We start from the raw sequence: 23,508 nt of genomic DNA on the forward strand, positions 1-23,508 counted from the left end.
CCCCAGCTGCGCCCCCCGTCACGACCGCACCGCTGTCAGCGCTCCCAGCCCCCAGAACCGGCCGGCGGGGTTTCCGCACACCACTGGCATCACCTGCAGTGGGGTTGCCCCTGTGGCTCCAGGTCGTCCCTATGGCTCTGGCTCTGTTTGGCCCATGCAAACCCACTGTGAAACACCTCTAGGCAGGCAGGGCTCAGCCATTCCTGTCCCCATGCAGATTTTAAGCTTCTGGAGTAGTCCAGCTCTTCCCGTTGCTTCCAGCACTCCTCCCCATTTATGGCCAGGTTTAATACTGCCCCCCAAATCTGCCACAACAAAAGCCCATTCCCCTGACCACCACCACAGGGGCCCCACGGCCGAGGCACGTCCCCAGGGCCACTTTGCAGTCAGGGAGCCAGCCAGGGCGAAGCCTGAACCTTGTCATAGTTGAGAGTTATCAGGTTTGGACAAGCGCCGGGGGCTGCCGCGGGATTCGGGATGTTCTGTAACGAACGTCCTCTGCCCCAAATAGACGCTGTCCCAGGGGCACAGGCTTGAGCCGTCCCTCTCCAGGAGTCCTCCCAACCAGCGCTGGGGAAACTGCTCCAAGAGTGGCCCCCAATTCCCCACATTCCTGGCCGGCATCGCTATCCGAACTGCCCACGGGTCCTGCGCTGCAGCACCCCAAAGCAATGCTAGCCTGGCATCCTCAGTCTTTAGTCCATCGCTCTCCAAGTCCTCTCCCAAGGTCTTCCTCTTTGTGTCAGACAAAGAAATGTAAAACATGTGTTTTAACAAATTACTCCTCAATTTCTAGAGTCCAGCAAGTCAGATGCTTGCTTAAACCCATCTGTAACACTTTCCATGGGTGTATTTGTAACTGAAGGCATAACTCTGCCCTCTTACACTCTGTCATTAATCCTCTGCAACCTTGTTACAAACTGAGCTCAAACAGAGAGTAAAGAAATATATTAGAAAATACCGAGCCGGCTCATCTCGGGCAAAACACCCCAACAGTCACCATCTGGAAGAGAAATCCCTTCTTTCAAATTAAAAAAAAAAAAAAAAAAAAAAAAAAAAAAGAAAAGAAAAAACACAACCCCAAAACACCAACACCACAACACTGGCAGGCTGGATCCTGACCGCTGCCCCAACACCCCCAGCATTTCACACACAGACACCCCAGCCCTCCCACCCGGCGAGGTGTCCACGGAGAGGCCTCGGGAGCCCAGCTACACCGCTGCCGCAGGGACCATCGGCCGCTTTTACACCACCGCGCTGCACAAGGAGTGTCAGTCACTTGTGGTAATTAACCAGCTATCGGCTCGAGATAATGAGCTCAGTCTGAGAGCAGCAGCTCTTGCTCTGTGTGTTTCACACTGAAACCCCCATTATCGGCGTCGGCACCGCAGGCGGAGCAGGCACAGAGCTCCTGCACCCGGAAAAATGCTCAGGTCTAAGACAGGACAGGCAGTTTGGGCAAAGAAAGAATGTTTTTTGTTAAATATAGAGTAGTATGTAAAGCTTGGCAAAGCCCAAACAGTTCTTTGGGACTCTGCTCCACATCCTTGCCATTACCAGATAAGGAGTTGGAGCACCGGCACAGCAGAGAACACTGACAGGGTGATGGAAGAAAAAGGGACACAGACCCGCAACCCCATGCCAAAATAATGAAATAAAATTAAATCCAAGGGGACAATAACATGATAGCAAGGGGCAGGCGGGCGCAAGAGGGGGACAGGTCAGCGGCAGCTCAGGGCTAAAACCATCACACCTCAGGGAAACCGCCCGTCAGAGAGCCTGCTCCCCAGCTCGAGGAAAAGTCACCAACCCAAACACAACCGGGAAATAACCAGGACAAATGGTGCTACCACTGGAGCCCGGGAATAATTTGTGACTTTTTTTTTCCTGCAATCATCCTTGTCCATCCCAACAGTGAGATGGGCACAGCAAGACACCAACTGCGGCACTGATTTCTTTCATGGCCAAGAGACATCAGCGGAGGGTTTCAGGTTGGAGCCGCTTCCAGAGCTCGGAAGCTGCAGTCAGGATTAAAATCTATACATGCTCCAAGCTGGAAAGGCATTTCTAGGTAATATTCACCCCAATTCCCCCCTCGATGCTCCAAGCAGAAAATGAGAATTCGATTGTTTTGGAAATGTATGGGACCTAGTAGCCAAATTTCTACGGACAAACAAGCAGCATGCCCAATTCCAACAAATTTTTGCTTACAAAAAACCCACCCCGTAACACAGCTCTGTCCTTCCCACTCTGGCGGCAGCTAATTCTTCCGCTCTTTCGTAAACATTTGAAAACAAGGTCACGCGCACAAATTCTGCTTTCAATTTGCCTTGTATCCATAGTGATTAAACTCAGACCCACAATACAGGACTTAAAGGAGGGAAAAAAAACCAAAAAAAAACAAATTTAAAAAGGCCTGGAGCCAGGCTAGCCCCCGGCACACTCGCCAACTTGCTGAAGGCCAGGGACGAGAGCACTGCCGATGACTGTTTTCTCGTGTAACAGTGACATGGGAATTAAATCCTCCGGGCTCCAGCAGCCCTGCTATCACCATAGTGAGGGATCCAGCCCCCCACCTACAACCTCCTCAAGAAACAACCAGCCCCGAGGCAACAAAAATTTAACGGCTTCGAAACCCAGCCGGGGAGTGGGGTCCAGAAAGGACGGCAAGAGCGGGATGAGCAGGAAAAAAGGAAAGCAGCTGCAGGAGAGGAAAGACTCCGCGGCCTTCTCCCCATTCCCACTGGAACGGGTTTTCTTTAAAAAAAGGAAAAATAAATTTTCCCGCTGTCTTTCCCCCCAGCCCCACACTTGCCAAAGGGGGAGAGTCGGGGCTGGAAGCTTTAACCGCTTCCATCCAAATTTCCTCTCCACCACAGACCCGGGCGCAGGCAAAGGCCCTGTGTGACAGTCAACATTCTGAATTCAGCAGGGCCTTCCTTAGTTCCTGCCGAGTGCCTCAGTTTCCCCATCTGACCCAGGAGGGAACAATAGCATTTCCCTGCCTGTAAGGATATTAGGAAAATACCCTTGTCCAGGACTAGGTCAGGGAGGATATAACATTCCTCCTCTAGACACTCAGCAGGAAAATAAAGCCAGAGGAGATAGGAAAACACTTGGCTCCATCCCTGGGTAGACCTGGGGTTTCCATGGGTCTCACAGGCTCCTGACAAAACATTCCTCAACTCCCAAGGCACAACCCAAGCACAACAAAACACCTCCAAAGAGGGGAGAACCAGTCACAAAACTGCAGGGGAGAACCACAACTCACTGTGCAGCACAGTAAGGGCTGACACCTCTTGGGACGCACAGGGTAGGGGAAGTGGGGAGCAGCAATGGGACACCAGTCTCCCCACCCCCGTCAGCAGGACAATTGGAGCAGAGAAAGGGGGGGCTCTCCAGGGGCGGAGGGACACTTACTTCTCGTAGTCCAGCTTGCAGTAGAGCTTCTTGTCGCGGTAGAAGCAGGTGGTCTGCAGGGGCTCCTTGCAGGACGCGCACTGGACGCACTGCTCGTGCCACAGGCTGTCGTTCAGGCGCAGCAAGAACCGGTCCGAAATCACTCGCTGACACCCTTCACACACCGACTTGGGGGTCGCGGCTCTGCCTGTGGGGAAAGACCTGGGGTTTGGTATGGGTGGAAGGAAAGGCAGCCGGGGAAACGGGCTGGGCGAGGGACGGATGGGGGGGGTCCCGCGGCTTTCGCTTCCCCCGCCCAGGCTGGTGGGTCGCGGGGGGACGGGGGAGTGCGAGGAGCCGCTGCGGGATCCACGGGGGACCTGTGCCTTAGGGCAGCTCCGAGGGGGGCACGCCGCCCCCAATTTCGTTCCTCTCGGAAAGGCGGCAGCGGCGCCGCGGCTCAGAGAGACGGCGATTGTTTCAAACCGATATTAAAACGAAGATAAAAAGAAAAAGTAAATTATTTATTGTTAGATACGAAGGAAAGGCCTTCGCTACTTGGGGGTTAGGAGGGCACACAAATTAATGCCATCGCGGAACGAACCGGGCGCGGGGAAGGCGGGCGCCGGGCGCACTCCCCGGGAGAAGGCAGCGGCGCCGGGCAGGGCTGCGAGCAGGAACGAGCTGGTGAAAGCTGTCCCCGGGCCTCCCGGACCCCGGCGCCCATCGTTCGGGCCCGCTCGGCCGTGCCCCGCCCTAGGGGGGGTCCCCGGGAACGCAAGTGTGGTGCCCCGACTTACCCAGCAGCGAGGAGAAAGGGACCGCGGGATCCAGGGCGCTCTGCAAACTCTCCTCCATCTTCAGCCCGTCCAGCATGATGGGGAGACGGGCCGGGCGAGGGGCCGCGCCGCCCGCCTGCCAACACAGCCCGGACACACCGCGCTCAGCCCGGCCACCGGCCCCGCCGCCCCCGGTCGGGGCTTCGCGGCCGCCCGCCCGCTCCCCAGCGCCCCGCTCCCTCCTCCCTCCGAACGGGAGAACCCCCCGGGCCCCCGCTCCGGCTGCGCAGTCGCTGTCCCGGGCGGGGTCGCAGCGGCCCCCCAGCCCCGCGGCCCCGACGTGCGGGGCGACCGGAGCCGTGTCCCCCGCGGCCGCGGGACGGGAGGATACGGGGCTGCCGTCGGCGGGACTCGGCCGCTTACCTGGGGCGGCCCGGGCGGTGCCTTCCTACGGGGAGCTGGCGGGAGAGGCGTCCGCTCCTGGGGGGTCTTGTGGAGGGCCCTCCCTCCCTGGGCTGTCCCGTCCCCCCCCGCCTCCCCGCCGCCGGGGCTGCTCGGGCTGCGGACGCCCTGGACGGCTCCGGAGCGGAGCTCACCAACCTGCGGGGAAGCGCCCGTCCGACTGCTGCCAAGGCACATTTCCTGGAGCTGATACCTCCCTGCCCGACCCCCACCCCCTGCCCTGCCCTGCCCTCCCCTCCCCACTCCACCCCACCCCACTCGGAATAAGTTTCCTCCCCGCTTTCCTACCTGGCTGCAGGCACTGGCCCTGCCACGCCTCGAGGGGCCGGCGGCGCTTCCCGGCTTCGGGGTGTACGGCCCAGCCGCCCCAGCTCCGCTTTACTCCCTGGCTTTTTTTTCCTTCTTTTCCTTGAAAGCCAAAAAGACGAAAAGAAAAAAAATAAAAGGTAGAGGGTGGTGCCCCACCACAGCGTCTCTCCCGGTAATGAAACCAGCTGGACTTAACTCCCCTTTCCAGGAGAAGCCCAGGCCGGGAGTTTTTGGGGAAAGCTGGTGCTCTGCCCGGGGCGGTCTCCGGTGAGGATGCGCTCCCCCGCGCCGCGCATCGCCCCGGGCGCCCCGCTCCCGCTGCTCCGGAGTGTTTAAGGAAAAGGAGTGTTTCGAGGAGGAAAAAAATAACAAAAAAACCCAAAACCGGAGAGCTGCCCCGCAGGGCTCGTCGCCGGTGATCGCTGGCGCCGAGCAGGGCTCGGTCCGCTCCGGGCGCCGGTACCGCGGGGGGAGGCGGCCCCGGGGAAGCGGCGCTCCGGCTCCGCCAAACCGCATCGGTTTCGGGGAGGGGAAACCCGCGGAGGAAAGATCCCGCCCGGACTGGAAAGCTGGAACTTGCAGCCTTCCCGTAGTCCCGGCGCTTTCCCATCCTGCTCAGCTCTCCCCTTCTCTCCTGCCTGAGGGAATTCGCTGTTTTTCGGGGAGTTTCACGGCCCCGCAGGCCGGGGCCGCCCGCTGCGGGGCTGGGGCCGCGTACCTGCCGCTGCCAGAGCAGCCTGGGCAAGGGACAGCGGCTTCCCCGGCACGGAGGACGGCTGGGTCTCCCGTCTCCGGCTGGCGAGCGGGGACACGGCTGCAGAGCTGTGAGGGACCCGCTATAGGACAGTGGAGGATGGGAGGTTTTTAGGGGCCTCACCTCCTGTGTTTCCCGGTGACCTTGGTACCAGGGGCAGGAGCACTCCCAGCCCCTCCATGGGGCATCCTCGTCACCAAGTGTTCCCCTCACACAGATGACGTGGGTGATGTTGGGACCCAAGGTCATGTCATTTGGGAATTTGTTAGAAGGAGAGAGGCCACAAGTTAACACGGGTACCTCGCCACCCTGCCAAAATCCCGTGGGAGTTGGAAACAGTCCTGAGACTGTGTATCCCAGTATAACTACACTCGGGCAGGAAAGCATTGGTACCATCAGAGCTCATCCTGAAACAGCTCTGATCCCTTACACCCAGGAAGGCTGAGCTGCAGCTGGGAGGCACTGGGCTCTGACGCCTCCATCTTTGGCTCTCTGGAAAGTCTCTGAGCAGCTCCAGCCAAGTTTCTGGGTAGCCAGATCCATTGGACCCACCTTGCCAGGACACCAGCCCAGCAAGGACTGCAGCAGGAGCTCCAAGCACTGCATGCTGCTCATCCTGCCTGTGCAAACCAGCTGTGCAGGGCAGTAGATTTTCCTTACACAGCCAGAGGAGGTCAGCCCTGTGGGGTGGGAATACCATCCATCAGCACTGCTAAAAACTGTGTCCCTGTGCAGGACACCTTGCTTATAGACTCATACCACACACCCAATTTCCTCTGATCAGAGATGCAGGAGCAGCTGGGAGGGAAGTGGTTCCTTCCTAGATGTTGCCACCCCGTGGTGTTGTTCCTCTTCCTCCTTCTCCTCCATGTGAGGAGGGGTCTGGAGACTGCCTTACCTTGGAGCTCTCGTGCACAATTCCCAGCTCGGTCTGTGAAGGATCAGGTTTGACGACTGAGCCAACTGTGCAACACTGAGGAGGCTGCAGCAGAGTGTTGCTGCTCATGATTTACACATCCACCAGTTTCCACACATGCCACAGGTACTGGAGCCCTCCTGGCCTAGTGCAAAGGATGGTCACCAGGTGAACCAGTAAAACACGCAAGAAGTACGATCCAAGTCCCCTCGCTCCCAAAGCACACCTTCACCACGGGCAACTGGCCTTACAAAAGATGGGAGGGTATTTCAGGCAGCTCACTGCAGCCTCTGAGGACCGGGGTTTCTATGATTAGTTCACCAGGGGCTGAATTAGGTGCAGCAGCCCACATCAGCAGCTGAAGGGAATTAAGCCAGAGGAGAAGCAGGACTAGGCTTTCTCCTTCTAGCTGTAGGGTCTGCAGGCAGCCAGGTGTTGCAAAATCTGGGTGGTCTGGGAAAACTGCATTAAGCAGAAGCTGTCAACCAAATTAACAAGGCCACAGCACTGGTAGAGGGGCTGCACATCTTCCCCAGCCATCACCCCGCTGGGGCTGCCCAGCTGTCACGTTTTGTGCTGGTCCCCACTGTTCACTGCTGGAAGGAGATCAGCAGCACTCAGCTCCCAGGGCAGGTATCCACAGTCACAGCACCTGACACGGCTCCAGACAGCAGCAGCCAGATCCCTCCTCCAACATCACCTTAACTCTGCCCAGTGAAGCAGATGCAGAACCACACTGGGGCAGGGAGGGCTGAACCCAGAAGCAGGCACAAAGGAGACCAGGGAAGAAGGTGGCTCTGAGCCACCTCCCCTAGGACAGGAGTCAGTGGGCCAGCTAGCCAGCATCATGCAGGTGCCTTTAATGCCTGAAGCCAGCTTGACCCAGAAGACAAACACCTGCCCAGCACCAGAGATATCCCTCTACACCACTCATCCCTGAAAGGACCACACCTCCCTCTCCTTCTGCCGCCCTCACAGCCCTTTATAGGCATCAGCTGCTGCACACCCAGCTGGGCTGGCCAGCCTGGCAGAGAGGCAAGCCAGAAACCAGCCCACATCCACAATGCTGTCAAATAGGTGATAAAATCCTCTCCTTTCCCCACTGAAATCCTCCAAACTAAGCATGTCTCAGGTAGAGTTAATTGCACAGAGGGCATAAGGAGAGAGGTATGGAATAGCAGCCATTGGCCTTGCTTAGTTATAGGTTGGTCCTTATCCACTAATGCTGATAAATACCTGGGGGTTTATCAGGGCTTCCCTGTGTCATGCTTTCCACCCCAATGTACCTTGCCATGGAATAAAAGCCATCATCCCCCGAAAGAGGATACACACACTGCTTCCCACTGCCATCAGCAGCTCTGGGGAGCCCCATTCTCATCAGTGTAATTCGTCCTCTTCCTCTAACTCCTCGTGCCCTCTAGTGCTCCAGGAGGTACCAGGTCAGCACAGTCTCCTCAGCCTCCCAGCTGAGTCTTTGATGGAACAGCAGAGACACAGGAGGGACAGAGAAGGCACGAGCAGAGAAACCAGGCAGCAAAGAGAGCATCTCAGGGGAGCTCAGGTGTGGTGGTGAAGGCAGGCCAGGGTCCAGTTCAGGCAAGAGGTCATGGAGGAAAGTCCAGTGGTGGTGCCCCTTGGTTCAGAGTCACAACATCAGTGTCTGAAAGTCATGTCAGGTCTATAGGATTGCCCTTGAATTCAACTAAATTCAACAGGGAGCACAGAGCTGAACTGAACACAAACCAGCTCAAACTTTTATAGCTTGGGATTTATTTTTTTATTCCCAGTCCAGAAGTGCTGTTGCTGGACTTAAGCGGAAACTGAAGCAGCCACTACAGAACCCAAAACAGGGCAGGAAAACACACCAACTTGATTTCTGGGTGAGAAACAAATCCAGCTTAGCACAAACAATGGAGTTGAAGGGTTTTCCATTTCCCAAGGGCCTCATCATAAGTGGCTAAACCTACTCTTTTTTGAAGCCCCCTCCACAGAGCACTGCAGAGCGAGCAGCTCAGAATTAATAAATGCTTTGGCATATTTGGCCTGTGTACCAAAACAAAGCTTGTCCATGGTGGGGGGGGGACCCGCTGCTAACTCAAGAAGCCCATGAGATGTAGAAAATGGTAGGAAAGAGAAGACAGCCTTGCACCAGTCATTCCCAGAGCCTGGTTTATTTATTAATCCCAGAGCAAGGAAAAAAATGTCCGAGCTGAATCTGACACTATGAGAGGTTTCATGGGGTAACCAACGGCTGGCTATTCAGACAAAGTTGTGGCAAGACCCAGCAAGAAGAATCTGACAAGAAAAAAAATCGGGGGAGATAAGAGGAGCCAGGTTTCAGTAGGAAGGGCAGGTAACTGGACCCTGTTACACTTTGCTCATTACAGCTGAACAGCGGCTGATGCCTGGATTTTGAAGGCACCCTCATGGCATAGGTCTGCAAGGAAAAACAATCACATTAGAAGGGACCTAAACTTTGCTCTTTCTTGATTTTTCGAGTTCTTCAGTGCTATTTTTTTAATCATTTGTGCAGCTGTAACTCCAGACAAGCTGGGACTGAACATACATGCAAGGAGGGAAGTTTTTCTTGGCTTATTCCATTATGGTGATTTCTACTATTTTATGAAAATTAGGTTTTTGCAGGGCTGCAGATTGAGGAAGCTCCAGCCATGCCAAGCTGCTGTTCTTCTGCAGCAACTCATCCTGAAGAAAAACCACAACAGCGAGTTTCTACTAACTGCTCAGGGTTTAGTTGCTCAGGGTGTCCACAGGGACTCACCCCTACGCTTTGCAAGGCTTGGGGAAGCACAGCTCTTGGACAGCACTTTGACACCACCATACAGAGGCCCACACATGAATGAGGAATCGATGGTTAGGACCAAATCCAGGACATGACATCAAACCTCAGGTTCCCAATGACTGCAGATGGAGCTCAGCTGTTGGATGACTCGTTTCCTCCGCACAGGACGCTTGTCTGCTAGTGACACTTCCAGTGATCTCTTATTCACAGAAGCCACACTCTGTGTCATGGTCTCTGCCTTGCCAGACACAGGGTGGGGGAGCATGTGGTGGGGTGTGTTAAGCAAATGATCAAGCCTACAATTTTTAAAAAGAACCCCCACACTAGTCATCTTTAGAAACAGCACGAAGCCATGCTCAAACTGCAACATGGAAACCTTGTGGCCCAGAGCCCATTTTTCCAGAGTCTCGAGCCAGACTGCTAAGAGTGAAGGTGTCTAGGAGCCACAAATGGTCACTTAGAGACTTCCTTCCTCAGCCTTGGTTATCATATCCCATCACTTCCAAATTCAAAAAAGTGACTGTTGATATTGTAGGCAGTGGACTGAGATCAGCATCAAGATATGTGAGGGGAATGGCTCATGAGGCTTAGCAAGCTCTCCTTGCACTCACTGCAGTGACATGTGCAGTGCCATCTGGGATATGTGCTGATCTCACTACTCTGTCCAGTTTATTTTTCTCTGTTTCTCATGCACTGAGCTGTTCTGCCAACGTGGAATATCAGGAACTCTAAATCCCTCATCACAGACTCAAATTAAGCCACCAGGAGGCATCACACTGTGTTAAACCTCCATCAGAGAGGTTTGAGCTTGGCCCAAAGCACTTAGGGATGTTTTGGCCAAACTAAACTCCACCCTTGCAGCTCCATGTCAACCCTTGTGATCACAGCCACAGTAACTGAGTGCTGAGAACAGCCTGTGAGCTCCTGAAAGAGATGGCACTACTGGGGTGGAAGCATCCTGTCCTCTCCAGGGCCAAAGCACACTCTGAATTACCACTGAGGGCTGCAGGGCTCCAAAATAGCACTTGGACACCACCTTAGCAAGAGATCTGCTGCAGGCATGAAGACCCTCAGGTTTTCCTCCACATATTTCAAAAAAACCCATGAATGCCACAGGGGTTGTCTCCAGACAGTGGCATCAGCTCCTGCAGCCCTTCTATCACTAAAGCCTGCTGATGTCAATCAACTTCCTTGATTTAAACCATCAAACCAGAGAGCAGGGAGGTCAGGAAAACCTCAGGGCTTTATAATCAGAAAAGAAACCCAACCCAGCCAGCTGGAGACCAGCTTTTAGAAGCTCACAGCTCTTAAAGGGGGAAGCCTGAGCAGCCCAGGCTGGAGGCGACCCCTTGCTTTGTCTCACCAGCAATGTGGTGTGGTACCGTCCCAGCACAGCCTCTGTGCAGCATCTCAGACTCTAGCAATAGTTTTACAAGGAGCAAGCTGTGTATTTGCTGTCTTTTAAATACCTCCCTGTTAATGGAAAATTATAATTTCAATTAAAAACAGCCCTTTGGCCAATGCTTTTCACTTCTTTCTAAATTCTCTCTGGATTTTTTTCAGTGTCATCAGGAAAAGAAAAAATTGAAGAGTTTTCATAATTCTGGGGTTTTCCTCCTTTTTTTTTTTTTTTTTTTTTTTTTTTTTTTTTTTTTTTTTTTTTTTTTTTTTTTTTTTTCCCCTCCTGCTCTTTTAATCCTCTTTTCCCTCCTCGCAGTGAAATACCGGAGAATGAATCATATCCCCGCGGGGGGAGTTTTAACAAAATGTTTCATTTTTATCCTTCTTCCTTTCCTGTTGTCCCTCCTGCTCTCCCTGGAAGTTGCCCGAGTCGCCAGGCGGCAGCGCTGCAATCTGTCAGGCGGACAGACGAAGCGCGGCTGCATCTCACCGCTCTGTCTGCTGAGAGGGTCAGGAGGGGCAGATCACTTAACACTACACCTGTTTTATGAATAATAATACAGACAGTTTCGCTGGGTTCCTGGGAGGACATTTTCCCACCAGGATAAGCTCCGCATATTGAACAAATTAATGTCTTTAACTCGTTTGACTCGGGTTAGCTCGGCTGCAACGGGAAGCTCCAGTGGTGCCATTGGAGCAGGGGAAAGACCAGGGAGACCTTTGAGGATCGTTTGTTAGAGTGTGTTGTGCTTTCTTTCCCCACAGGTTTCAATTATGAAACTGTGAAATTATAAATTTGGGGTCGAGGAACCTGTTTCCAGTGCAAAAATATGGGGGGAAAAAAAAAAAGCCTGAGAATGGGGATCCACGAAGCTTCAGGAAAATGTAAGTTATCCATGAGCAAAAGGTTTGGGTTAACCCAAAATACTCCACCAGGACCAAAATGAAACACTTCAGTTCTTTTGTCACTGGCTGGACAAGCTCAGAAAACAAACAAACAAACAACAACAAAAAACCACATTAAAAAACTACTTTTAAAATTACTTTAAAAATTCAAATAATTCAAAGAGTTTCTTCTTAAGATGGTGGAATGAAACATTTTCATTAAAAGCAGCAAGTTTCTCCAGGTCTTTCCTTAGTAGGAGCAAGAAGAATCAATACCTGTCCTCTCTTGGCCAGAGAGGACTGTGCCTATCAGCACAAGGACTTATATCCCCAGTGACATTCCTGCCCTGATTTGGTCCCTCAGCCCCATCCCAACTGGACCTCTGACTGCAGCAAAAGAGGGCACTGCTCTGCCAGCTCACATTGTTTTATTTGTTTTGTTGACTTTTATTGAGAATGAAAAAATAATTTAAAGCAATTATCTGTACAGGGGGACAAGGGAATGGTTAGCTGGGCAGAAGACCTGTGACCCACCCCTGGACAGGCCAGAGGGGGCTAGAGGGGGTGATTTACAGCTGTACAAAACCACAACAATCCCACTGAGGAGGACAGGAGGGTGAAGGACATCTCTGGAGCTCTCGCAGGCTCAGAGAAGAAGGGCAGGAGGTTGTGCAGGGACGGGGGGGCCAAGGGCTGGCCAGAGAGGGGCCAGACCCTCAAGTGACTTGGAGGGGTGTCTCCAGCATCTCCATGAGAAAGGTGTCGATGGGGGTGTCCCCAATCAGCTTGAAGAAGAAGAGGTGCTCCAGGCACTTCAGTCCAATGGACCGCAGCGCCGGCAGACGCAGAAGGAGTTTGGCAAACCTGTAAGTGAACAGAGTCAGAGGCACGATGGAGGCATTGGCCACCCTCTCCCACCTATTTCCAGGCCTGAGCCAGCCCAAATTCTCCCCAAAAATGCTTTGAGGCGTTCCCAGTCTTAGACTCCCCTATGCTTTCAAGGTAAGCATTTGTTTCCATATGTGTGGAGGGAATATGCATCCTTCCAAAACAGAATAGCACTTTTAGAACTTAAAAAAAAAAAGGAAAAAAAAAGAAAAAGAAGATACATCCAGATTCTCCCTCCAAGACTTGAACATCTTAACATCTTGCAGGACTTACATCTCCATGGTGCCATTTAAATCTGTCTTCAAATACCCCCAGACTCCGAGAGGGAGCACAGCCCCTCAGCAGTGCCACTGCCAGTCATTGCCTCCCATTTGGAGGCGCAGCTGGAAGGGGGTGCAGCTGGCAGCCCGTTCCCTCTCCCCACGGCTCACAGCGCTCTGTGGTGACAGCGAGAGCCAAAAATCGCAGAGGATGCTGTGGCTGCATCGCTGACTGATAGCGGTGGGGACAGACCCAGCTGCCGGCGCTTCGAGAGCTCGGCCAGCAGAGGGTAGGATTGGATTGGAAAGCAAGAAAATTCCATCTCGCCAGCACCCCGAAGGCTCGGGATTAGGGCACTGTGGCTCAGGCAGAGCTAGCACAGACACCCTGCCTCAGCCTCCTCTTTCCAGGGTGGGTATGGTGCTGCCCTGCGCTGCCTGCCTTGCCCGGGGGCACTCACCGCCCTGGCTGCTCGGGGTACTTCTGCTTCGTGTAGGCTTCCAGCGTGGCATAGACCTTCTCCCTCAGTGACTCCACTTCTGAGGGGCTGGACAAACCCTTGGCATCTGGGAGAAAGGGAGAAAATATAGGTGGGGAAGAAATCCCTGCAGAGAGGACCTTTCCGCTGCCAGCAGAGTGACTGGGTGGATGGGTGGGAGAGGACTTGGGCTCTCTTTAATCATGTACCCAGGGACTGGGACAAATCCTGGTCTAGTGGAAGGTGTCCCTGCCTATGGAGGGGGTTGGAATGAGATGATCTTTAAGGTCCCTTCCAACCCACACCATTCTAGGATTCTATGAAATCCATCTGCAGTTCTGATGCTCACTGTCACAGCCCTGCTGCTTGTGACCTGCCACGGCCCAGAGGGAGTGCACATTACCTGGCACTGGCCTGGGCCTCAGACTTACCTGGGTTAAACAGGACAATGGCTCGCAGGCACCCCAGCTCCGACTTATCCATCTGCATGTCCTTCATTTTGGACACCAGCTCTGTCAAAACCCTGCATGTGGGGGACATGGGCGGGCACACGATCAGAGACGGGTACAGACAGCAAGGCTGGGGGCTGAACAGCATCTGGGACAGGCACTGGGAATACTCCCCAATTCCTCTCTGCAGGAAGAGGCAGCTCTGAGGGACAGCCATGTCCCACTCTGCTGTTCTACATGTGCAGCAACAGCATCCAGGGACCTGAGTGTCAAATTCGCTCCTGTTCTCACTTTGCTCAGCATGTGGCCTCTGTGCTCTGTTTGGACTATGGAGAACAATTTGCACTCACTTGAGGAAAACCACATGGGTTTTCTCCACTTTTTACTGTGGAAAACATGGGCACTATCCCTACATATGCTAGTTGTGTAAGAGTGGTAAGTTAGAGTCCTGCCAGACAGAGAGCAGGCATGGCAGGGACAGTACACGTGCAGTTGTTACATGACCAAGTTGAGGTTTAAGGCTTTGCCACCAAAAGCTCTTGGTGATCAATTTTAGATCTAGATACAGCTACAGCAAAATCTTGAAAGAGGAGCATTCCTCCCCCTGCACACCCAACCAGAGATCTGCTTCTGCAGCTGCAAATCCCTTTCCAACGTGCCTTCACCTCGTTCTTGTTTTTTTCAGTCTGTGAAGCATCCCCTCCTCATTCTAAGCTACTTCTGCCCCAAATCACCCCAGTTTGCTCTAGTTCTCTTCATGGATGTTTGCCTTTCAGAGGGGAGGACAGAGCCAGCCTGGCCACCACGGCTAGGGGATGACAAACAGGCCACCTACCTGTCGAAGATGGAGCCCACCCCAGCGCTGTGGGCACTGCTGCGGTGCACGTGCAAGCCCGTGGCCAGGAGGATGCCGTCCTGCACCGACACGGAGCGATGGGAGAAAGAGGCAATGAGCAGCTCATTCCAGCCTGCAAGAGGAGGTGTGCAGGACACATGAGGCAGTTCAGCCAAAAAAATCATGCTCCACGTGGAGCAGGAGAGCTGGTTTCTCCCTGCTGGCTTCAGATTCGCCTCACAGAGAGATGGAACCCCAGGTACCAACTGCACCCTTGCCAACACTGCAAGGGGTGGCAAACCCCTTGGAAGCATTTGGACAATGCTCTCAGGCACATGGTGGGATGTGGTCCTGTGTAGGGCGAGGAATAGGACTTTGATGATCCTTGTGGATCTCTTCCTACTCAGGATTTTCTAGGATTCTATGATCTGTACCAGCAGCAAGAAGATTCGAAAATAGGCTCAAAGGGAGGAAAAAAATAAAACCGGAGAAGATCTTGGGTTTTCCTCCTAAAAACCTATTCCTAGCATCAGCAACCCCATTACATCATTTGGCACATTACACACTAATGTGCCTCACTCATAGTAAGTTCTGCAGTTACAAGAACTGCATCAACCAGACACATTTTTTTGCTCTCCCCCAGTGCTCCATGTCTGCATGAAGAGGAGAACAAGCAACAGCTTCCACTGCCCCATCCACAACATCTGCCAACCACTCACTGTGGCTCAGGATGGGTTGCTTGCCCTGTGACGGCAGCAATGGATCAGCTCAGGATTTCACATTTGCCACCCAGCCTGGCTGGATGGCACAGAGCCCAGAGAAGGGACAGGGGTACTGGGAACAGCTCCATAGGCCACAGGTGGAGACACTACCTGCCCGGAGGAGAATGACTTGGTCTTCCAGCGTCAGGTCAGAGAAGTGGGGGATTCGCTTGGCCCACTCGACGAGTGTGAAGAGCTGCTTGTCAGCTGCGTGGCATATGTTTGTGACAGGGTCATTTGTCTAATTAAGAGCAACATCAAAAGGAAAAGAACAGAGGAAAAGAGGAGAATTTGTCAGTGAAAAATCTCTGCTAACCACTACCTGCACTGCACAGTGTATCAGATTGAGTTAACGATACTCAAAGCCACAAGTAGAAGGATCAAACTGCCAGTAATCTCAGCTGTGTGCTGTTGGGAGGAGGAGATATTTGTTACTACTATCCCCTCTACAGCCAGCCAAATCAGCTGGCTGCCAGACTTTTCTGTTTGCTTGCTGCTCTTTGCAAAGCAAGTCCTGCATGGCAGGCTGCAGTCCTGCTCCCCAGGGCATATCTAAAAGCAATCAAGCAGCCTCTGAACAGGCATGAGCAGCAGCTTTATTGAAACCAGTAAAACCACAGCAGTAAACCTGCTGTGTCCAGCTCCATTCCACTCTTGGGCAAACAGTGTCCAGGGGCATGCAACTGTGGAAGCCAGCACAGGGCTCAGACTCTCCAACATCCAGCCATTGCCCTATCTACTCATTGAAATTAAAGGGAACTGGGAAAAAATGCTTGGAAAATAATGTATAGGCTGTTTTCTAGTTGTCATTCGGAGTAGATTCAAAAGAAAAATTGTTGGTGATTTTTAAGTGGTGTGAAGCAAAAACCCCTTGCAAAATGCTGGCTGTTCACATGGAGTTTGTCTGTTCAAATCACACCTCAGAGTCTCTCAACTCAAGCTGCAAGTGATGTTAGTGCCCCTTACCGAGCTCTCTGTGGTCATGTCATTGTATGCCTCTGTCTTGGGTTCCACTGCCAGCTCAGCTTCCAGGATCCTCTCCACAGGCATGTCCTCGCTGCCATTGCTCGTGGACTCGGCCTCATTCTCACTCCGCTCCCTGCTCCTCTGCCTCTCCTCCTGCACAGCTGTGGGACAGAAACATGGCTCCACATCCACAGCAACACTTACCTGCCCACAGTGGGTACCCTTTCCTCTGGGAGAAGGGATGAGAAAACCCCACAGGAGGGGGAGAAGAGAAAATAAATGGATATTTCAGATGTACAACCATTAAAATGGCTGTTCCCGCACCAATAACTTTGAGACTGCCTCCAGATTTGACAAAGGTCAAATCACAAAGGTTGTGATTTCCAAGGTATGAAGCTCCAGAAGAGAGAGGAGTTGATACCTCCAGGTGGCAGCCTGGACTCAGCTCTCACTGGATGCTGGAGGAGGCAGGAGGGACCCAGCACTTACACACAGGTTTGCTGTGCTCCCAGTGTGCTTCAAACAGTCCCACAGCAGTCAGAGCATCCAGCAGCAGGGCTAGACAGTCCCTCACCCCCAGCTAGATCCACACACACTGCTTGTTTTGTTCCTCAGCAAAATCCTACACAGCCTGGCCCAGCCCTGGTGTCACCTTTCCATCTACCACCTCTCCTGCTAATGCTCCCCACTAGAAAGTTCCTAAGCACCTCAGTGCCCTAACACCTTCTCTCTCTCCTCCCACCTCCATACATTTTCCAAAATATCTGCTGACTGAAGGCACAGAATCATGAAATTGTCTCCAGATCTCAGCTATTAACTCCCAGGGCTGTTGTGTGTGTGTAAGATGGTCACTACAGGACATGTGTATGTTTTATGCCAAGTCTTGTGTGCAATAGAAGTCTTGGATGTACATTTTCATTGGAGGAATCTCAAAGGGAAATAAGAAAATCCTGCTTAAAAAAAAGAAGTGACGAGCAGGAATCATATTGGTTTAGCTCATTGCTGGGGAGAAATGTCCCAAAACTGGTCCTGCTATCATCGCTCCCCTTTTCAGTGCTCAGCACTTTGCTGTGTGTGTTCTACACAGCTGGGAGAATGCTTCCCAGCACTGCCCAGCTGCTGCGGTACTGGCAGCACCCAAGGAGATGGATCAGTGGGACATCCAGTTTGGTGCTTGTGAGGGAGGGCAACACAGGACACATGTATGTGCCAGCCAGCTGGGGGAAGTGTTTGTCCTCTTTAGGGTAATGGATATGAAGAAGCTATGGAAGTGCTTCTACAGTCACCAGATCTTAGTGGAAGGAAGAACATGGCAAGGAAATACCAGTCCCATCGCTCAGTGGTGGACACTGCAGTGTTGGGTTAATGGTTGGACTTGATCTTAAAAATCTTTTCCAGCTGGAACGATTCTATAATTCTTATTTCCTTTATGTAACAAGGTCAATAACATCCTAAAGCTGTCAGTGTGGGTTTTTGGAATGCACCGGACTTGGAGGGCCACCAAGAGCCAGGTTTACCCTAATGAATGTAAGGAAAATTTCTACAAGCCCATTCCTTGCACCAGCCCCCTCATACCTTCCCTCTTCATCCCCATGGCGAGGCACTTCTGATAGCGGCAGTACTGGCAGCGGTTGCGTTGGCGCTTGTCTATGAGACAGTCCTTGTTGTCCCGGCAAGTGTAGATCAGGTCCTTACGGATTGTCCTCTTGAAGAAGCCTTTGCAGCCCTCACAGCTGTACACCCCATAGTGCTTCCCTGGGGAAGGAAGGAGAGGCCATCAATGGGCAAGCAGGTATTTGCCTTTCCTTCCACGGTGGAGGAGCTCGAACCAACCCCAAAAGTGAAAAACACTGACTGCAGGGGATCACCTTAACAGGCCTGAGCTGGCTTCAGTGGCTCCCAGCAGGAATAATGACCAGCAGCAGTCAAACTATAGGACCACTGCTTTCCTGTTGTAAGGAGGGACTGCATCCCAGTGTAATGACTTGCTGCAGTGCAAGTGCAGAACAGCCATAGATAGCAAATGGGGTGCACTGGTATGGAGGGGTCTGCAATGCACACCAGGCTGCAGGTCACTGGGTAGGAGAGAAAGCCCAGACACAGCCAAAACCCAGCTAACACAAAGCACAGGTAAATGAGAACACAGAGATTTGATACATTTACCTTTGATAAACAGGGGCAAAATGTAAAATGAGATTATACAGATAAGGGAGAAGAGCATGGCTTCTAGGTTTGCTCTCTTTTGGGCACAGTGGAACTATTCTGCAATATGGACAGCCTGGCCTTGGGTAAGCCAGACCCAGCTACAAATCCTGCAATGCCAGTTTGGCCCCAGAGAGCCTCCTCACTGTTCACTCCTGCACAAGCCTTGCTTCAGAGCATCAGGGGAGTTCTCACCGCACAAAGCCTTCTCCAAGAAAGAACACCTCCTACCTGAGGACCTGTCCCCACAGATGGCACAGATGTGTTTGGCTAAGGATCCTGGACTTGTAGATGGATAATTCATGTTCCCAATCCCTGGGAGACCCGGCAAGGGCTTGACATCCTCTGAGTTGCTGACATTGTTCAGGACATTGAGCTGCAGAAGCAGAAGGCACAAGACAGGTTAGAGGGTCGAGACACATATCTCAATGAAGCCATCCCCAAATGGAGCTGACCCCTCCCTTGCTGCTCCTACTGAGCTTGTCCCACAAGCTTATCCCCAGCAACTCCATGGGGCTGCCATGAGTAGACAGACATCCTCTGGTGAATCCAGATGGAGGGGTTTGAGCAGTTGCCTGGTAGCAGATATTGCCTCTCACCGTGGCCTGATGCTGTCACCAAAGCCAGGACTAAGCAGAGCTGGAAAAGGGCAGGCAGCAGCCTCAGCTGCTCAGTTACAGCCTCCAAGCAACAAAGCTGGTGGGATCCTCCTGCCTGTTGCCTTAGAGGATGCTGATCACTGGCTGCTTGCAGATTTGAGCAGTAACAGCTTAGTAAGGAAGAGCTTTGCAGCCAGGCAGTTTGTTGCAATTAAACTTGCACTGATGCACAGCTAGGGAAAATGTAATGGTGTTTAAAAAAAAGTAAAAAATTTAAGTTGGTTAGCTTCCCTGCCTCGTGATACATAAATCTGCATATACACATGAAAACATGGCTTTTTGGTCACTCCTTGGGACTTGGGTTCCCAAATGCTACCACAGGTTGCCAAATGCAGCAGATTTGGGGTTGCCAGATTAAAAAAAAAAAAAAAAAGAAAAAAGGGAAAAAAAAAAAGAGGATTAGGCTGAGCATCTAAAAATCAGCTGCAGTGAGATGCAGGCAAAGGACCCAGAGCCCCCAGGCGAGATCCCCAGGAGCTGCTCGTGGCTGCTGAAGTTAAAGGTTACCAACCGACCTCGATTAGAGACCAAAGCCTGATGTTGCCCAGGGCTTTGTTTTATTGCTGTTTGCTTTGGAGCCACTGTCGGCAGGGCAGGGAGGATTAAGGGCCATTGAACACGTCTTGTCAAAAGCTGTCTGGGCAGAGCAATGTCTCTCTGAACCCATTATCAAATCATCTTTCCCACTGTCAAGCGTTGAGGGCTGGGGGTGGTTGTTTCATCACTGAGTTTGTTTCTAACACTCATCCCAATTTATCAGCTAAAATTCTTCTTCCCAGCAAGAAGGCAGAAGCAGGGAGAGAAACGAGGCTTTGGATGAAGACCCAGCTACTGCCTTCATTACAGTCTCCATAATATCTAAACCACTGGATTTCATGCATATTGCTGCAAGTTCTCCATTTCCTCCAAGAAATTGCCCATTTCCCATGAAAAAGATAATAAATTCCACAAGAAATTTTAGTAAAGAACAAGAAGGGTTCGTACCATTGGGATTTTTTTTATCATTAGAAAAATAAAAATGTGAAGCCTGCTTTCATTTTCCCTCACCACTGTCCCTTCATTCTCAAAGCTTCAAAGATCTGATAACATGGAAAATACAAATTAATCGGGAAAAATTAGGATCCAGGTTGTTTTGTTTCACTGGAAAATAAAAGTGCATTGGGAAAAATTGCCAAGAGGAACAGAGGTTCACTCTCCCCAGCAGAGACTCCAACCAGACACTGACAGCTGTAAATCCTTACACTTCAAAATCTGGTCCAATGAAAAGAGAAATAAACCCCTTTCCTCCCCAGAGGTGTCCAGCCACCTTTTTTTACCCTGTAAACATCATTTTGGCAAGATGCTGAGCCAGGAGGAACTTTTTATGGTTTAAAATGTTGCTCAGAGCTCAGGTACCATCTTTTCTTTCTCTCTGTGTGCACTTTGAGATAATAAAAGGGAGAGAGGGTATATAGGAGGGGGACACACAGGGCAGTTTTAGCCATCAGTGTCCTCAGAGCTTGACTCCTGCAGGTTAAGTGCAATCATGTATGATATCTGGGACAACTGCTTGAACCCAAATCCATTAGCTGCCTCCCTGCTGAATCCCCAAGGCCCAGCTGTCTCCTTGCATTAGAGGCAACACAAATGAAACCCTCTCCTCGGATCTGGGAACCTGGCGTAGTGCCCAGACTGGGGAAACCACTTCCCAGAGCATCTCCAACCCCAAAGGAAAGGCTTCCAAGCAGGCAATACTGCCACCATTTCCACAAGCACAAAGTGCCTGCCCTGGATGCTGTGGGCACAAATATTGTCAGGTCAATGGGTGGTGCCAGGGGAAGAAGGATGCCCAGCACGCCCACTGCAGATATCCCAGACCCACACAGCAGTTGAGGATGCTGGGGAAAGGTAAGTCAAACATGCCAAACTGTGCTTATACGCCCTCAGAGCTCTTCAGATCCTCCCCACACCATCCTCTCCCAGCCTTCCAGGCACTAGGAAGAGCTTCAGACAGACGGAGGAACAGCAGCAAATATGGGGCAGAGAGGGCTCGGGGACATCACCTTGCTGCTTCTTCAGCAGGAGCCATGAGGCTCTTGAGCACTTCCTACCTTCAGGTCCCACCAATAAAACACAAAGTCTTGTTGATAACAGGCAGAATTTTCACTCAGATCTGGACTCCCAGAACATTTCAGCACTCCATTAAAATTCCACACTGCCACCCTGATCCCAGCCATGCTGGAAGTAGTGCCAGGCTCTTGGAGAAGCACTTCTCTGCCCCATAGAGCCACCCTGTGAGGCTCCCAGCCCATCCATGGCTCTGGGGAAGCACTAGCCCTAACATCTGGTTCCCCTCCCCTCTGGAGCACCCACGTGAGCACAGGCAGTAAGGGTGGGAGTGCTTCATTTTCCTGAGTTTATATGCAACACAGAGTAGGTGGCTGGCATTTAGCATTAACATTTGTCTCTTTCTAAAAAATTTGTCTCCTTTCCAAATAATGAAATGAAGCAGATATCCTTTTGCAGGAAGAAGGGGAATGCTTCACATGCTGCAGCCCTTGGCTATCCTATTTCCACGTACAGTAACAACACACCCTGCAATAGATGCAGTGGAGGGGAGCTGGACTGCACCCACGGTGAGGACAGACCTGAAAATTAGCTTTCTCTCCTTATTATGTAGTGTATTTTAACATATATACAGGTGTCTTCTCTGTCTCTGTGTCGGGGGATTTATGCAGAAAGATTCACAGGCTGGAAATTGTTCTTTAGAGCTGATCTTCCTGAGTGGGCAAAACACACCAGACTCCCCACCAGCCGACCCACTCTCTCAGGTTTTGGAACTTTACCCGGTCTGAACACTGAACTGCAGGGAAGTGAGTGTGCACATCCGCCTACCTGTGGACTGGCGTGTGTCACAAAGTTCATGCCCGGGGCTGAGGACAGAGCGACGGGGTGGGAGCCGATGGAGGACGCGATGACTCTGTAGGGGGAGCTCAGCGCGTTCACCGGGGACCCGATGGCGCTCATGGGCGACGGCAGCGCCCGGGCGGCGTTCGCGGGGGCCTCGAGGTAGTTGTGGTGCCCGTCCACTGAATTTCCCGTGGAAAGGCTCGATGACAGGCTCACAGACGTGGAGCTGGCATGCACGGGGGAATCTACAGGGAGAAGCAGAAAGATTAAATACACTATGAGTATGGCTGACCAGCCAGCGATCAGCTGCCCAGCCGTGGTTGTCTCAGCTTAGAGGCTGGCCAAGGCTCAAAGCCATGCAAACATGCCTTATGCTATAAAGGGAAAAGAACAAAATGTTGGTTACAGCACGGGAAATAGAGTTACATACAGCAACAAACCATAATTTGTAGGCAGTGCTTAACAGCCAAATATTCCTTCACTGCTTTGGTGCCTCAGCAGACTTGGAAGAAGGCACCGCCTGCCTGCCTCAGGCTGGGTTTCTCTGAACTATTCTCTGAGGTCTCATTTCTTTTGTCCAAGCCAGCTCTAGAGACAGCACACATCTGAAACCATGAAATCCCCACCGACCAGGCTGGAAACTTCAAATGCTCCCCATGTCTTGAGAAGCACCTTTGCTCCCTGCAATGGCTCTGGCATCGCACTCAGCAGGCCCTTCCCATGGCTCAGCTCTTCCCCTTCCCACACACTTACATCACCACTGTGCTATTCCAAACGTTCCTCCCGCTCCCAAAGCTGGTTGTCAGCATCTCCAATCGGAGCTGGAGCAACACGGGACAGAAACTGCCCATGACACAGTAGAAATGCAGATTACAGGACAAGGAACCCACAAAATATTTTGTCCATTATCTTTCCTCACTTATACAAGACAGAGCAGAGGCTGTGGCCACACAGACATGGGTGGGCAAACAGTCTCACAGCCACAAGGAGAGAGAGTTTCCTCCTTCCACACTAAAGAGCTGCAGTTCACATCACCAAGCTGAGCCTCATATGAGGTTCATGAGATCAATGTGCCCCTGAGCCCCTCTGAGGAAGAGGTGGCATAGAAAAGCAATATAACCTTGGTCATTGCCACTTCTCTCTGAGGCCAAACACCTCACCCAAGGCCTAAATACTGTCTTCTATAAGGTCAGTCTCAGATATTCAGAGGATATCTGGGCATCAAATGCCCACTAGTCCTGATGGCTTATGTATGTAGCTGCATTTTAAGGATTTACATGACCTTTTCTCCCTTCTCTAGAATTTACCAACCCCACTTAGCATTAGCTGTCATTAACATTTCCATGAACCATTATTTCTCCGATGGTTTTTCAACACAGGAGATCATTCCCTGGAGTAGCAAGGCAAAGATGTTG

At 52.0% G+C, this 23,508-nt stretch overlaps 2 protein-coding genes across 3 annotated transcripts in view; both read right to left on the reverse strand.

Annotated features, from left to right (window-relative positions):
- The window catches only part of LMX1A (LIM homeobox transcription factor 1 alpha), a 43,014-nt gene extending 38,054 nt beyond the window's left edge, over positions 1–4,960 (reverse strand). The window contains exons 1-3 of the mRNA XM_027715592.2: positions 4,929–4,960; positions 4,200–4,314; positions 3,421–3,607 (exon numbers count right to left, since the gene is read on the reverse strand). Of these exons, the coding sequence (XP_027571393.1) occupies positions 3,421–3,607; positions 4,200–4,275 (263 nt within the window). The 5' untranslated portion in view covers positions 4,276–4,314; positions 4,929–4,960. The remainder of the gene's footprint in view (positions 1–3,420; positions 3,608–4,199; positions 4,315–4,928) is intronic.
- Positions 4,961–12,118: 7,158 nt separating this feature from the next.
- RXRG (retinoid X receptor gamma) overlaps positions 12,119–23,508 on the reverse strand; it is a 46,375-nt gene continuing 34,985 nt past the window's right edge. For both annotated transcript variants that reach the window (XM_027715670.2, XM_027715689.2), the window contains 9 exons: positions 22,079–22,338; positions 18,777–18,921; positions 17,919–18,098; positions 16,344–16,504; positions 15,489–15,618; positions 14,617–14,749; positions 13,764–13,855; positions 13,315–13,420; positions 12,119–12,569 (listed from right to left, as the gene is read on the reverse strand). In XM_027715670.2, the coding sequence (XP_027571471.1) occupies positions 12,422–12,569; positions 13,315–13,420; positions 13,764–13,855; positions 14,617–14,749; positions 15,489–15,618; positions 16,344–16,504; positions 17,919–18,098; positions 18,777–18,921; positions 22,079–22,338 (1,355 nt within the window). In that variant the 3' untranslated portion in view covers positions 12,119–12,421. The remainder of the gene's footprint in view (positions 12,570–13,314; positions 13,421–13,763; positions 13,856–14,616; positions 14,750–15,488; positions 15,619–16,343; positions 16,505–17,918; positions 18,099–18,776; positions 18,922–22,078; positions 22,339–23,508) is intronic.

Source organism: Pipra filicauda, unplaced genomic scaffold, assembly GCF_003945595.2.
Source record: "Pipra filicauda isolate LSUMZ 115617 unplaced genomic scaffold, ASM394559v2 scaffold392_size659746_pilon, whole genome shotgun sequence".
NCBI classification, from domain to species: domain Eukaryota; kingdom Metazoa; phylum Chordata; class Aves; order Passeriformes; family Pipridae; genus Pipra; species Pipra filicauda.